At 37.6% G+C, this 16,830-nt stretch overlaps 1 protein-coding gene across 10 annotated transcripts in view; it reads right to left on the bottom strand.

Annotated features, from left to right (window-relative positions):
* Nucleotides 1–16,830, bottom strand: part of SHLD1 (shieldin complex subunit 1) — a 46,839-nt gene continuing 30,009 nt past the window's right edge. For all 10 annotated transcript variants that reach the window (XM_087918811.1, XM_087918838.1, XM_087918789.1 and 7 more), the window contains one exon: nt 1–1,501. In XM_087918811.1, the coding sequence (XP_087774937.1) occupies nt 993–1,501 (509 nt within the window). In that variant the 3' untranslated portion in view covers nt 1–992. The remainder of the gene's footprint in view (nt 1,502–16,830) is intronic.

Here is a 16,830-nt window from a genome sequence, read left to right as displayed (position 1 = left end):
TTTTGGGTTCCTTTTAATGAGATTTTCTTGAATGCATTTGATTCAACAAAATCTTATACATAAAAATACATAGAAGCACCTTTCCAAGGGTCATTCCCTGGTTCTTACATTGTGTGGTTCATCAGCATATTTACACTGTCTGCAAGGTATGGAAAGGAAAAGGCAGTATATCATGTTACCTGATGTATGACTGAAACACAGAACTCAGTATTCAAGCAGCAAATTTTAAAAATAGCAATAGCTCAATTATTCTCCTAGGGGAATAACTCTTTCTATGCATACAGCCTAAAAAATGAATTAGCTTCTTTACCGCCCATCTCCCTTAGAGAAGAGCTTTAGGTGGTGTACAATTTAATCAATAAAGTTAAAAACAGAATAATTCAAGATTATTTTTTGTTAAATATATAAACAATATAAAATTACAAAAGATGAATATGGGGAGGTTAGCAAATTAACCTATTAGCGCAAGGAGAGCACCTGTCACTTCATAGATGTGAATTTCAACACGTATTAGTCCCAAACAACATAGGATAATACAAAGGATTACATTTAGGATCATAAGGAACTGTATCAACAGGCTATACAGTATATTGCTGGTTTCTCCATAGGACAAGCCTAGAATTGCAAAGCTTATCTCCTGACATGAATTCATTTAGAAGTAGAAGCCATTATTGCTAAGTTTATATTTTAACCTGAAAACCTGTTATTTTTCAAACAGAACATTTTCAAATCCAGTTCTATTCTAAGAAGAAACGGAATTATTAATATTGGACATAATCAAGTCTGAGTCTCAAGCTGTTTTTGCATATAGAAAACATACTCTCTAATCATTGACATGAGGAATAATTAAAAGCAATTGCTTTATGACATTTTGCAATTCAATCATGCCTTCTTTATATTCTCGGTTCCAACAAGTTGATGTTAACAATTCATTCCCTAGCAAAAGAAATCCTATCAATTCTTAGATTTTAGAAATATGCTCAGGCTCAGCATCATTTCAGGGCATTCTGTTTTAAGATAAATCGAAAGACATCATCCGAGAGTCCAGGGATTGCTTTTCCTTTCTCTGAATTAGCACTGGCACTGCCGGGAGTCAAAAGGCAAAAGTGATTGCCAGGAGGCTGAGGAAAAATTTTATTCTCCTCTCTGTTCAAAATCATTTGAGCGATTTGGAGATTCTTCACCATAAATTTCGTTCCCTCTTTGCCTGCAAGATCTGCGATCTTGAGGGACAGACACTGTGAAGTTGATTCATATCTTGGACTCCCTCCAGACGGCTTCTTCTGGCACAAAGTCCTGTAGAATGTGTCCAGAGATTTTCTAAGGGTGGATTCCCCTTCTCCCTTTTGCTCAGGAACCTCAATTTCACTCCGTTGAAGGTGTTCTGTGCTCTCGCAGCTGACAGACTCTCTCCTCTCATAGAGGTAAGGCCACAGAGTGATGTTGGCTTTGGCATCCGGCCCTGGGAGAAACTGATTGTTGGGTTCTGTCGGGAAATAACCTGGAAATAAGAAAAATCAAATAGAAAAAGCTGATCAGGGAATGTGATCCAATGACCAGCATGTTATGTTGAGGCATGGCCCATATTCTAACTCATAACCAGCCAGATAATGACAATTTTGGAAGCAGAACTCCCGTTTAAAATTCCCTCTGGACCAAGTGGGAACAAGCTATCCACTCAATAGATAAGACAGCATTCATATGCTTCATGTCTAAAGTCTGGATACTTCTGAGCTTACCAGTGCCATGAAAATGGATAGAATTTCCTAAATTGGCCAACTTGAAGGCCTGGATCAACAGGAAACTACACGTCCCATGTGTACTGGTAGAAAAAAAAATGCTGCTTCACAGACCCAGAAAACAATCCATATGAAAGTACCCAACCAGTCTACTTTGAAGGACGGAGATGCACAGAGATGGCAATGGGTGCCACATAATTCTTGAGGGTCATTGCATTTCCTGAGGAATGGTGTTATCTCCAGCTTCACCCTCCATTACAGGTGGTTATGAAGTCACACAAGACAAAGATAAAACACACTGCACCGAAATGTAAAATAGCACATAGCATTTTACATTTGCCTTGCAAGCAACAAGAGAGACCAAATGCCCATGCAGTCTATGCTGAAAGCCAGTTTTGTCTAATGGCTAAGGCACCAGGCCAGAAGGTGGGAGATTGTGAGTTCAAGTCCCACCTTAGCTATGAAAGTCAGTTGGGTGACCTTGGGCCAACCCACCTCAGAGGATTGTGGTTGTGTGGAAAATAAGAAGAGGAAGAAATGTTGGACATGTTTGCCATCTTGACTTATTGGTAAAAATAATAAAGGCAGGATATAAAAAAAATACACATTTCATATGTGATCCTAGTCTATGACCAATGTTTATTATGCCATCAGGGGTCAACACTCCTTCTAGGCTCTCAACAATATTTAGAGACACTCTTTCTCTGTAAGGGTCTTGCACATCTGGCTTAAACTCTTTTCTGTTACAAAACAAATCATCCAATTCAAAATGAAATTTTACTCTGGATTTGCTAGGAGTCCTTTTATTACTTCAACACTGTAGCTGAAAAGTTATGAGCTTCCCTGGGGAAATAAAAGGCTTAGAAACAGTCATTTCCTCCCCCCACCTCTCGAAATGCAAATGATTCACTTAATAAAACTCAATAACAGTATAATGTAGGAGCACTGCCAGTAGTTAGAACTTTTTATGTTTTACAAAATTATACACTTTGTAAAGAAAAAAACCCATCGGTGAGCTATTTGATTGCAGACATAATGACCATGTTCAGGTTGACTGCACTATTAGTGAACTAGCACCTCCACTCAACCAATTATGCCGGATTATATGCAGCAATAGCATTCAAATTATATGTTACATTTAGCTGTGTCTAATTTTCTCCAAAAATAAGTGAACTGCCTATAGAAAACTGGAATGTTCATTTATGCACTAAAAAGAGAAAACAGTTATTTAACAATTACCCCTTGACTTTGGGTTTTTTTTTCTTTTCAAAATTGCACATATCTCTCCATTGCTATTTTTCTTACAGAAAGGGAATATGGATGCCAGTACAGAGAACAGCCATCCATCCCAGCACCAATCCAATAAGTAGCTCACTGCCAATACACCCTCTGTTGCTTTCTCTGCCAATGACTTTCCTGCTGCGTAATTAACCTAAGTTTTAAAGTGATTTACATGTCTGGAGCCTCCCTCTTCTCCCATCCAAGAAATGAATATAGCTCTAACATTTTTTTTCTTCTCCTCCTCCTCCTCCTCCTCCTGGCTTTTAATCATTTTGCCTGAAGTTTTGCATCGGTACATCTTCAATTCAGCTCATAAATATCTTCAATTGATTTTTTCTCCTTCATTACATACATACATACATACACCTGTATGAGGGAAATGTGTGTGTGTGTGTGTGTGTGTGTGTGTGTGTGTGTGTGTGTGTATTTATGTATGTATGCATGTATAATAACATCAGCAAAATAAATCCTGTTATCAAAATACTGGTGTTTCTCAAACTTAAGAACTTTAAGACGGGTGGACTTCAAGTACCAGAATTATTTAACTAGCCATGAAGTCTATCTATCTTACAGTACCAAGGTTGAGAAACCCTAGTCTGATAGATATTGAAAAAAAATGTACCAGAGCACATAGTGTACTCGTAGTTAAAAGTTTAGAAGAACTTATTAAGCTGGTCAGAGGTGAACAAGCAAAGGTAACTTATAATAGCTTTTTTGTTGTGCTTTATAGTCTTTGGTGGTACAGATTCATAATTGATAAGTATGAAACAAAGGACAAAGGAACTGAGGTTCACATATATGATGAAAGCTCGAGAGAAAAGAATACTTGTTTTGGAAAATGAGAATTGGCAAGGAGATGGCAAATCCAGTCTTCTAAAATTGTCTTATGTATGTACCAAAATGTTGGCTGGAGCAGGACTGGAAACAATGCACAAAACCGAAGTGGAATTTTATGCAAGGTTTAAGGATCTGGAACAAAGAGAGATCCTACACAGGTAGTCCTCAACTCAATGACCACAACTGGGTTCAAAATGAGCCTTCTGTTGCTAAATGAGACATTTGTTAAGTGAATTTTGCCCCATTTTACAACTCTTCTCAGCAGAGTTATTAATTGAATCATTACAATTCTTAAGTTAGTAACCTGGTTATTAAGTGAATCTGGCTTCCCCATTGACTTTGCTTGTCAGAAGGTCACAAAAGGGGATCATATGATCCTGGGACATTGAAACGGTCATAAATATGAGTCAGTTGCCAAGTATCTGAATTTTGATTGTATGATCACAGAGATGGCGCAACGGTCATGTGAAAAATGGTCATAAGTCGCTTCTTTCAGTGCTGTTGTAACTTTGAACAGTCACTAAATGAACTGTTGTAAGTTGAGTACTATCTGTATGTGACAGTCTACATTCAGCTATGGTTTGCTCCTTGCTGTTCAGTGGCCCTACAGATGCCCAAACAAATGCTACGAGCTAGTTTTTATTTATTAAATTTCTATGCCGCCCATCTCACTGATACAGTGACTGACTTCTGAGGAGAATCTGAAAGTTGTTTCTCACAAGAAGTGTTCCCATTGAAGGCGGATGAAGCAGCTGGAAATGCTAGGCTGGCATTTATGATGGAGACCTACATATTGGAGGAATGAGAGAAGGGAACTAAGGGAAAGAAAATAACTGACAATTAAGATGGACCTAGACCAGGGCTGTCAAACTCGCGACCCATAGGCCAGATTTGTCACACACTGGCTGCGCCCATGCCCGGTTTAGCGAAGGGGAAAAAAGTTGAGATATGTCACATGATGCTGCCATGACAACACGAGTTTGACACCTCTGACCTAGACAATTCTGGCTGTTAAAAAATTGTGATTTTAATCAAGAGCAATGGGGGCTGATAAGCCTGAATTGGCAATATTTACACTGTTTAAAGCATGTTGGTTCCTAGACAAATCTTGAAAGATTACTGAGAAGTGCGCTTGATTTTAGGCTGGTTGTTTGAATAAAAGTACAAAAAGTCCCTAAAATGGCAGTTTTGCATTAAGTTGCCTATCAAATTGTTTCCTCACTTGTCAGATTTCAAAACTAGATCAGCTTGGTTTTGAAGAAGTTCTCCAGTTGGCCCCTCTGCTTGACCTTTTTCTTATTTCTTTTGGTAGTATTTTCAGTCTGAGCCACGTCACATTTTCTTTTAACAAAAATAAATAAAAATGTAAGAATTCCTATTACCACAGACAAGTGCACACGTTTTTCTTGCTTATTCCGATTTTTCACACAAGTCTTCAACAAATAAAAAGTGGAAGTAGGGAACGGACTCCAGTCTCATCTTAAACATATCAGCGAGAGCAATTTAAAGAAGCAATTAGAAAAAAAGTACTGTTTATTATTGACCCTGACCCTAAGATATAACTGTTGAGTATTTTTCCAGACAGTAAAGATTGCTTTTCAGGTGTTTACAATCCATCTCCCTGGTCTAATAAGTAGTTGCAAGTATCAGATGTTGCTAAATAGGTATCCACTCTTTAATAGCCCTCTAGTCAGCTTTTTAGCTACATTAGAAGAAGCTTCCATGCCATAAATGTCCACCAAACATAGTTTTTGCAGACTCCGGGGCCTCTTCTAATTATGGATGCTTGAAAATTGGAAATGGTGTGAGTTTTATGAACTAGGAAACACACTAAAAAAACTAGCATATGGCTGCGTTTAGCTTTAAAACACAAGAAACTTTAAAACACAAGAAATATTGCTCTCAGTCCTAAGAAAACACCAAATCTTCCATTGTCACCTTCATCTCTCCCACTGTGGCACTTTGGTTCTCCCACATGAAGCCCTCGGCACATCCTGTGGCTCCATTAATAAAAATTGTGTTCCAAATCCTCCAAGCTTTCCATTTCAAGTGCATAGAGGAGAGTTATAAGTGACAGTATAGTACTTTGAATTCAAAGCAAAATGAAGTAATCACCATACCTTTCTACGTTCTTTCTAATGAACTGAGGGTTTTTGTGAAGACACCATTCATAATTGGGAAGATAAAGCAAATCTCAATCTGAAGTAGAGAAAATGAAATTTTCTTCAAAACCCTCATCAAGATTACATCCTAAAACAGCATTTTCCAATCTTTCTGGCTTTGTGGAGGGGGGTGTGGGGGGGGGCAGCGTGGGGGGGAGAGAGAATAGGGAGGAGAGGAGAGGAGAGGAGAGGAGATGGTTTTGTGTGAGTGGCAGGTTAAGCTGGGTAAAGCTCATGAGAATTGTGGCTGCCTTTTGCAGAGCCATCTTGGAGTTGTTTTTCAAGCCAAATCTTGTATAATTTATTGGAACGTGACAAGTAGGCCAACATTTCATATAAACTTGAAAGCCTGTTCAAAGGAAGCCCTGTGGCCTAGCCACAGCTATTAAATAACCAACAGCCTGGGAGCTGAGTCAACTTACAATGTGGCTATTAAAAGGACATCATAGCACGAACCTCTTCATGCTTTGAACTTTCTCCTATTAATTTCAGGCTTTCATCTCCTGCATGTGCACTTTGCCACTCTTTAGCAAGGCTGGACCATCATGAAAGAGAGCCTATATCTTTGGAGGTGGAGGCTATGTTCATGGGCACAACACGGTCAACTTCAAGATGAAGAAGTACATAATAAGAACATAAAAGAAGAATGAGATTCCGGTCCAGCATACTCTCTTCTGAAAATGCTACAGCAGTGCACAATATTATAACTCCCGTTGTTCATGTTTCCCAGCAACAGATATTCAGAAGCATAAAGCTTCTGACATTATAGCAAATATCATATAACCAAGATGACTAATAGTCATAGATCAACATATAAGGGCTGAAAGAAAAGACAAAATTGAATCTCTCCCTCTTCTCCACCCCAACCCTCCGTTATTTTCAGCCAGATTTTCCTGGTTCAAGTGCAGTAGGAAAAAGATATATCACACACTTTTAAAAAGCTTGCTCCATACTGGGTTTTTTTTTAAAAAAAAAAAACATTTCACAATGGGAAAAAATATGGTGTGGGGTAATTATAAAGTACAACATTTATAAATTATCTGGAACCAAGAGTGAGCAATGAGGTGGCCAAACAATTCAGTTACTGTAAGGTGTTCCAAAGTTATATTTCTAAATTAAATGGACAGCCCCCTTCCCAAAATATAATGCCATATGTAAACAATGGAGGTCAGAGAGCTGTATGAAAACAGCGACAATATGACAATCAAGGCTCACAAATATATAGTAAAATGTTCAAATATGTAAATCAAGGCAAAACATTTGTGTCTGGACAGCTGAGCACCATTATCCGAAATTAGTTTTCCTCAACCAGGAGGTGTTCTCCAGATAGCTTCCCTAATTTGAGGCACTTTGGCTCATGCTAGTTAGGTTTGGTGCAGGGAAAGCGTTTCTATCCGTGATCTAAGTAGCTTGCTTAAAAATGAGGGCTGCAGCAGTAAGACAGAATATACAACAAGTCAAGGCCATAAGAAATCAGAACAATAAAAAGCATGATTGTAGGTCTACAATGAAGCTAAACAACAAATAAAAGCCCCCCCCCCAAAAAAAATTGGATCCTGCCTTTAGGAAGAATTGTTATTCTTAAACTAAGATGAATCACTAAGGAACTTTTGATTGCAACAGATAAGCTTTGAATACATAAATAAATTAAACTATTCTCACCCTGCTAACAGTTCTCACTTGACATACAAATGACCAGGCTCAAAGTATCCTGTTCTGGATGCATTATGCAAAAATCCAGCTGTCTGGGAAAATGCTGGGAAAAGTGGAAGGAAAGAGGAGAGGAGGGCAACCAGCACAAAGGTGGACACCCACTGAAAGAGCTAAAGGTTAGGAGATATCACCTATGTGGTCCCTAAAAGTAATCAATCAATCATCCTGGTTAATAGTCAACAAAAGCATTGGGAATCATTATGACCTTGGCCTGCAAATCTATTTTGTATCTAGGAAATTTTAATCTCTCTTCAAAAAGCACCCTGAAAGCCTTCTCTCCACCTTTTAATGAGCTTTAATGAGCACTGAATTTTAATCATCCTGAAAGCCTTTTTAAAATTTATGCACTGTTTTTATGTTTTAATATTTTATTTGTGCATTACCCAGATTCCTTTATGAGGGAGATGGGCAGTTTCAAAATTTGATAAATAAATGAATAAAATAAAAACAGTCATGAATGGCGGCTTGTAAAATATAAAGCATAAATTAAAAGCAATTAGAAAAAAAATATATGTTGTGCTCCTTACAGAAGTTTGTAACCAAGAAAACAACATTTTCAGTGACAAAAAATAGGTTGATTTATTATAAGGACAAAAAAACGAACTTACAGAATTTGGGGAACTAGATATATATATACTGGCACCCTATCCTTTTTTTAACCAGTGAGAAGAGAATTATTATGTCTAATCTTATTTCTAATGGAGAGGGCTCTAATTGTTGATACCCGAAAAATATCCATTTGGTTTCATTCTGCAACATTTTACACAAGTCTGTTTTCCTTTCCAGGTTCAGAAAATTCCATCACAAAATGGAAGGAAGGAAGGAAGGAAGGAAGGAAGGAAGGAAGGAAGGAAGGAAAGCTTCAAGGCCTCAGGCAAATGATAATTCATAGGAAAACTCAATTTTACATATCTGAAGACTTGAATATTGTAACTGATCATGCTACTTATAAAGGTAGTCCCTGACTTACAACCACAATGGAGACCCACATTTTTGTTGTAAAATAAGCCATTTGTTAAGTGAATTGTGCCCCATATCATTTTTGCCACAGTTGTTAAGTGGATCCTTGCAGTTGATAAGTTAGTAACTCAGTTGTTAAGTGAATCTGGCTTCTCCACTGACTTTGCTTGCCAGAAGGTTGCAAAAGGATGACCTTGGGCTACACCAACAGTCATAAGTACGAACCTGTTGCTGAGTATCTGGATTTTTACCACAAAATCATGGGGATGCTTTAAATGTTCAAATTTTCACAGTTACATAACTATGAAAAGCAGTTGTAAGTTTTTTTTTTTCAGTGCCATTGTAACTTTGAATGGTTACTAAATGAACTGCTATAAGTCAAGGACTAGCTGTAGTTGGAAACCACTTGGCTCCATACTAAAGTGCCTTGCTACCGAATGCTGACTTCAAGAAGGGTTCCTGAAGGATTCTTCTGGGTCGATCAGTTGGGCAATTACCAGCTTGGATGCCATTTTGAATTTCTTCCAAGAAAGCAAGCATGTGTCTCTGAAAATAAAATGGTTTCACCTTAATCTCAAAGGCACTGATAACTAATGAAGCAAGTTTCATTTACATAACAACATTCAACGCAGCTCATTACAACTCCTCTTTTCACAAGGCTATAAACAAAGACCCTGGAAATTGCTACAAAAGCAGGTTAGAAACAGATGTTTCCATGAATACAGAAAGAACTTTTCCATAAGGAGAATATGCCTAGAACCTTGCTTTGCTAATACACCTGGAAAATTAATGAACACTATTATTGTACATTTAAAAAAAAAAACCAATCCTCAAGAACTGTGTGTTCTTTGAACTCTGCTGTCAAAAGCCGTCATTAGAACTAAATATGGGCCTTCAAACAGCCATCACGTATGAACGGAGCCATTTCTCATTTTGGAAATTAGTTTATGATAGTAGAGCCGACATGCTCAACTGAAAGCAGGTTTATGTCTGAAAACCTGAGCTGTAGATGGAAATAAATTTCTAAAGGCAGAGCTGCTTTTTGTCCTTCAGAGCATCGACTGACTCCTGGTCCTGCTCCAAAGAGCAAATCACGAGAAAGCAGTATGGGGTCTCCTTAAAACAAGAAAAAAAATACTATTTTTTTACTCTGTGTTGTGTTACTGAGATGTTGTTATGTGTTGCTAGTAATCATTAGTTAGTGCGGTGGCATGGGTTGCCATATTAATCATCTAAATTATTGAAGTTCTGAGCTAGTGTTTCTCCATGAGATCCTTACATTAATCACAGAGACGCACTGGTCCTGTTTATTCACCCTTTTGTTCCTTTCTGCCCCAGACAGGTTCCTGATTCTAATCCTGCTATGTCTGGCAGGATGTAAGAGTTTTACAGGGGATCTAGCATCAAGGATGTTTCCTATGAGAAATGGCACCCTGTAATTGTACTCCAAGACAAAATAGTTCACGCGGACATTGGGTAGTCTCTCGCCATGCTGATGGCCTCTTTTATTGGATTTCTTTCATTTTGGAACCATAATCTCCTCATCGGTATTACTTATTGCTCTGTGTCCAAACTGTTGAACAAACGGAAATGAAACTGTTTTGGATGGAGAGCTTTTATTAAGAAAAAACGTATATAAACATTCAGAAAAACTAGTGAGGTCCAACTGCATATAATACCCGCCCCGCTCTTTTATAAAAGGAAAAGACACATATATGTGGCAAGTTAATTACATTTAGTGTTCTGCCTGAGCCGAGCTTGTCTCAGGATCTAGAATTTTTAATAACTAGACCATTGTGCAGATAGTTTTTAATAAAGTGCAGACAGATTAAATTTCAGGCTATGTCACAATGCTGCTCACCTAAAGGTCCATGTGCTGGAAACTAATTACCGCTCAAGCAGAAACTGATAGTAGCTTTGCTTTGCATCCAGGCAAAAACAATAAATAGGTCCCCGTATTTGTATGTGTACTTTTAAAAAAAAAATTACAAATGACCTGATTTTAAAAAGATAATCTAATATGCCTTGATGATTATCATAGCCTAAAGTGTGTTTTGTTGGGCTTCTTGGTCTTACTAATCAGATTTACCTGCCTCTATAATGTGATTTCTTTCAATTATCTTCTTTCCAGCTCTGGGCTGTTTATGCTAGAAAACATAGTAGTTTGTTCTTTTGGGTGGGTAAGAGGGGAGTTTTTTTTTCCCTGTTCAGTTTTCTTTCACCCTGATAGATGCTGCATGGGTTTTTTTTTAAAGAGCAAGAACATCCTGCTTCATGTTTCATCCTAAATTCATGTGGAGGTAGCAGAATACAGTTCTAGTTCTCTACCTGTATGGGCTGGCATCCTTACATAGGTCTCCAGCAAAACCTAGACTTCATGAGCTTTTCTGTCTCTTGATACTTATTGGTTTGTCTGGCTTTATATATTACTATCCATGTTTTCCCAAAAATAAGACTGGGTGTTATATTCATTTTTGCTGCAAAAGATGCATTAGGGCTTATTTTCCAGTTAGGTCTTATTCTGGGGAAAATATGGCACTAAATGTGTCCTTCTGGCTGATGATCTTAACGGGGGCTTATTTTGGGGGTAGGGCTTATATTATGAGCATCCTGAAAAATCATGCTAGGGCTTATTTTCCAGTTAGCTCTTACTTTGGGGGAAACACAGTAGTTAACTCAGGTTTCAAAAAATAAAGCTAAAATAACTCTTGATATTAAAGTCAATAATGAGTACAATTAAAATGCATATTAGAAAAGGTATCTTTAGGATCTTTTTTTTTTTTAAAAAGAAAAGCCCCTAACTCAGCAAGAGTTGTGAGTAATTGGGGGAGGCTGTGGAGAGAGTGTTGGGAGAGAGTCACAACAAGGCAGAGCTGTGACAACTGTTAGTGAACGTCTCCAGATTTATTCTGAATATTTCAGATTTTAAACACTAATTTAAGATGCATCCAAGTATAATTAACATTTGTGCCGCAAGATACAAAGACAAAGACTGGCTTTAAAAATGGACTAGAGGAGGCTAGAGCTGCAAGCGCTTGTTCCCTTAGCCAAGTGGAGCCTCCAGTTTCGGATGAAACAGGAGAACCGACCGAGAACAAACAATGAGAGAAGGCTCTTAGCTTTTAAGTATGTTGGAGACATCAGGCTGACTCATAATTGTGATCTAGGTAACCTATTCAACGGGACTTCTCCTATTGTGCCAGATATTGCCTATGCCATCTGTAAAAGCCTTCCTTCCTTTATCCTCATTTTAATCAGGGTCTTGGCAAGGGATCACTTTATGCAAAGCATGAATCAGTGATGCTAAAGCTTTATTGTCTCATAGGCCACTGTATCACAGTTTCAATTAGAAAGTTGGCCTTGTGTTATTAAAATTAGCCAGATTGTAGAAACGACCTTTTATTTCTCCTTGTTTTAAAGAGACCCATACTGCTTTCTCTTGGTTAGCTCTTTGGAGCAGGAACAGGAGTCGATGGCGACGGAAAAAAAGCAGAGCAGACTTTATAAGTTTATTTCCATCTACAGCTCAGGTTTTCAGACACAAACCTGCTTTCAGTTGAGCATGTGGGCTCTGCTATCTTAAGCTTATCTCCAAAACAAGAAATGACTCCATTCATACGCGATGGCCGTTTGAAGGCCTATATTTAGTTCTAGTGACAGCTTTTGACGGCAGAGTTCAAAGAACGCACATCCAAGCTGGCAATTGCCCAATTGATCAACCCAGAAGAGTCTTTCAGGAACACTTCTTGAAGTCAGCATTCGGTAGCAAAGCACTTTAATATAATAATATTATACCAATTATGCTAATATTATATTAATATTATACTAATATTATTAGTAGTAAAACAGATTTTAACAATACAATGCAACTAAGGCTCCTATTAAAAAAAATAATCCAAACCTTTTGTACAGGATGGGCTCAAGTACCATTCTGGCCAGCTAAACAGGAGAATTATTGTTCCAGTTGCCTTCTGCTAAATGGATGCTTAGCTTTCGGTTCTTATTTACAAGGAGTACCTTTTATGAATGAATGATAATTGCAGGATTGTTTTAATTTTGGAAAAAAAAATAGGATGGTAAACTAAAACTTTTGGTGCATTGTTTTCCCTAATATGCATAACTTTTGAGCACAGCAATTTGATTTCGGAGAAGTGGGAAACTGAAGAATTTCACTCTGACTCTCCCATTAGTTTATAAAGAATTACTTAGATTTATTCAAAATGCCTTTTTTTTAAACCACCTTTAGCACCACAAAACCTTGGCCTTCCAGACCACCGGCAGGATGTGTTAGTGGTAGAGTAAAAATTAAACATTTCCCAGGTGCTTTGGCCAGTAACTAAGTAACAGAAAAACCAATTAAGCTTTCTGAAGATGTTAGCATTTTTGTTCTGTTCCACCCCAATGTCCTGATTAAGGGAGAATTCTGCAGAACTGAAATTTTGAATTACAGTATCTTCTATATCTACTAAATATTGGATTTTGTTCACTAATACCAAATTTATAGCTTTAGGATTGTGAAAACCCAACCATTATTTTTTTTTATAACCCTCAGAGTGAGCGTGCAGGAAAAAAATACATTTTCCTTTGTATCTGGAAATCATCTTCATAGTTGGGGCATGCCTGAGAAATGTCTCTGACAGCTACTGCCCCAACATCAATTAGTCTTCTCTAGGCCTGCTGAATAGAGTTGGAAGGGACCTTGGAAGTTTCCTAATCCAACCCCATGCCCAAGGTAGGAGTACTCAACTATCTCAGGTAAATTATTATCCAATCTTTTCTTGTAAACCTCCAGCAAATGGTGCACCCATAGCCAAAGGAGCTAAGCTTAATAATTATGTCAGGAAATTCCTTCTTATTTCCTCCCTCTGACCAGTTTCTACCCATTGCTTCTTGTCCTCCCCTCAAATGCTGTGGAGAATAAATCAATGCCCTCTTCCCTGTGGGAATCCTACTGGAATACAACTATGTCTCTCCTCAAACTTCTCTTTGTTCCTTTAGCAGTTCATAGGATTTAGCCTCTAGACCTCTTATCAACTGTGTTGCTCTTCTCTGCACTCTTTTTAGGGCCTCAGCATTTTTTGTACTGTGGTGACCAGTACGGGAGGCAGTTTTCCGAATGTGGCCTCACTATTGCAGCATAAGGCAGTTCTATCTCTTCCCTTGAACTTGATACTATCCCACTGTTGATTTCTTATCTATTTTTGACCTGTATTACTTTTCTGTCTCCCAAAGGTACTCCTTTTGAAGGTTAGGTTTTTTTTCTTTCTTTTTGTGTAGAGATAGATGCAGAAAAAAAAAGGAATTACGCAGTTCTGCTTTTCCCTGCTGCCCATCACCTGCTTGTCATATTCTCCCACTGGAGGACCAACTTTTCCAAAAAAACATCTTTTTGTTATTTTTGACATTTGTCACAAGTCTTAGCTTTTTCTGAACCTAAAGCTATAATAGGTATAGACTAATCCCAACAGTCCTAATATGTAAATGTTACACCAGCATGCAGACACCTTCTTTGCAAAATATTTCAATAGACAGCATTGAGGGATCCAAAATGGAAGAGTTAAACCTCTGGAAAATGCAGTTATAAACTGTATGCAGGGGGAAAAAAAACAATAAACTTCTTACTTAAATTTCCTTGATCCACACCACATCAAAAGAAGCTGTAAATGAGAGTTAGAAACGTGTTTGGCACGTGGCCCTGAGACACACATGTACATACACAAGTGAAATTGCTGGAGGCTAACATAAAAGTCTATTCTGCATTCTTGTTGTAACAAATGTGATTCATAATAAACTTAGACATTTCTTCTTGCTGATACACAACAACATTCCTTTTCTTTGTATGCAGACAATATATGGCAGAGTCTCAGGAGAGCTAAGAACAGGCCCAATCCATTTCTTTCATGCACTGCTTTATTGATATTCTTGCCACCACAGTATAATGTTCTGAGAACTCCTAGAGGCCATTAACATATTTCTATCTCTCCAAGATATATTTCAGGCTGAACAACAAGTTTTGAAGTAATGCAGCCTGTACAGACTGAGGTAACTTCTCTGTTAAGGTTTTCAATATGCCAAAAAACAGGTTGCTATGAAATTGATGGCAGCTTCAGCACTTGCACCACCTTTAGTGTTTAATAGGTGAAGGTTACCATAAAAGGCAAGGCAGAGATGTTGCACTGTAGGAACCTGTGGCATTGTCCAAAAAAAATTAAACCTGTAGTTTATAGATAAGGTGAGGAGCTGGATCCAATTTTAAGAATCCTACCACCATCAAGAATATTAACCCTTTAGAATTGGTGACATTCTCATTTTTGAATTATCCTTTTTAAAATTCATGCAGTTCTATTTGTTCTAATTTAAAAATAATAACAAAGAGGAATACAAATTGTACACACATATCTGACATCCAGCATGGTATTTTCCCTATTGGAGAATCCATGAAGTAATAACATTACCTAAGATTAAGCTTATTTTAGTTCCTAGAAGTTGGTTTCTTGCATGCCCTATTTCTATTTCCTTTTTAAAAAATTGCTCTAAAAAAGGAAGGAAGAAGGAACACAGGAGGCTTCTTCTTTATTTATTGTGACAAAATCACTATATCAATTTTGTCACTATAAATAAAGAAGAAGCAATTCTAGAGCAATTTTTAAAAAAGGAAATAGAAATAGGGCATGCAAAAGTAGGATCGCATCTTCAAGTCAAATTCAGTTCTTTTCAGGTATGTGGGCACATCTCATGGCTACAGTGCAGAAATAGTTTCCCATTGCCATTTCTTGGGATGACTTTTCAACTTTCCAGTCCATCTATCAACATGTGATTGCCTACTGCAGTATTTCTCAACCCTGACAACTTTAAGATGTGTGGACTTCATTTCCCAGAATCCTTCACCCAGCATAACACAGCTGACTAGGAATTCTTGGGAGTCCACACATCTTTAAATTGTCAATGTTGAGAAACATTGGCCCTAGTGGCTTCCCACCCAACCACTAACCAAATCTGATTCTGCCTCACTTTTCCAATATCAGTTGAGGTTGGTTAGAGTCTGTCCCTTGCTATGACATGAGTAGAGATTACTAGCATAAATATTTTAGATTTGCATAGCTTAAGTAGACCCCCCTAAGAAAGCATGAGGAATTCCCCTCCCCCCCAAAAGCAGGATTTCCTCAGAGCGCAGTTTTTGAATATTAAAAATGGAGTTATGTTGCTCAGATAAATGATAAATTCATTCTTTCTATCATTTGAGAATAAAAGGACTTAAGGACTCAAGAGTAAACAGCCCCAAAGTTCTACTTATGTCTGAAGGCTGCTTGGAGAGATGTACCTTAATTGCTTTCATTCCTCCATTCTCAATGTTCAAAACTGTTCTCTCTGAACTAGCTTTCACACTGCCAGTTCATTTTCATTGCCTTTTACAGGCAATTTGCACCTGATTTTTTTTTTTGTAAAGGGTACCCTGTCTCCTCTCATGTTTCAAAGCCAAGTAGAAAGATAACCAAATCTCTCCTCAGCACTACTAAGCATTACTAGGCAGCATCCTCTATTGTAGCACTTCCCAACTAATAGTAAGGGACCTGGATGACTACATACATATATTTATAATCATACTAATAATCTACTATGGTCTCTTGCTTTATTTACCATAATCCTTCTTCTTAATCTTTATATCTGTTTTTTAACCACTCATAACATTTATCCCATACTGTGTAATATTCAGAGTCTTCCTTGTCTTTCATTTCCAATATGAGCTTATCCATTTTGGCATATTCTGGTACCTTTTGTATAATCAAGTCTTCTGAGGGGATATTGGCTCCTTTACATAATTGTGCGAAAGCTATTCTGGCTGCTGTCAAAATATGTTAATATAATACACTTAATCTTTTTACTATATTGGCCTGTAATTATTACTAATAAAAAGAGTTCCGGTTTGAGATTCAAATTATAAACTGAAATAAAATGCTCATTTTATCTAGTAAACTGTAAATTAAAAATGGCTTTCATTATAGATGTGTCCACATGTACACAATACTGTAGTACTCAACACTAGTTTACAATAAATTTAGATACAATCCTGTTGACTGAGAATTGTACCACCGCAATGCATCCTTTATTACATTAAGATTACTGTATATCCTGAGAGG

This window comes from Pseudonaja textilis, chromosome 1 (assembly GCF_049901715.1).
Source record: "Pseudonaja textilis isolate UNSWEBS1 chromosome 1, rPseTex1.2, whole genome shotgun sequence".
NCBI lineage: Eukaryota > Metazoa > Chordata > Lepidosauria > Squamata > Elapidae > Pseudonaja > Pseudonaja textilis.
Note: the sequence above shows the minus strand (reverse complement) of the source record. Positions and strands in the feature narration are given on the sequence as shown.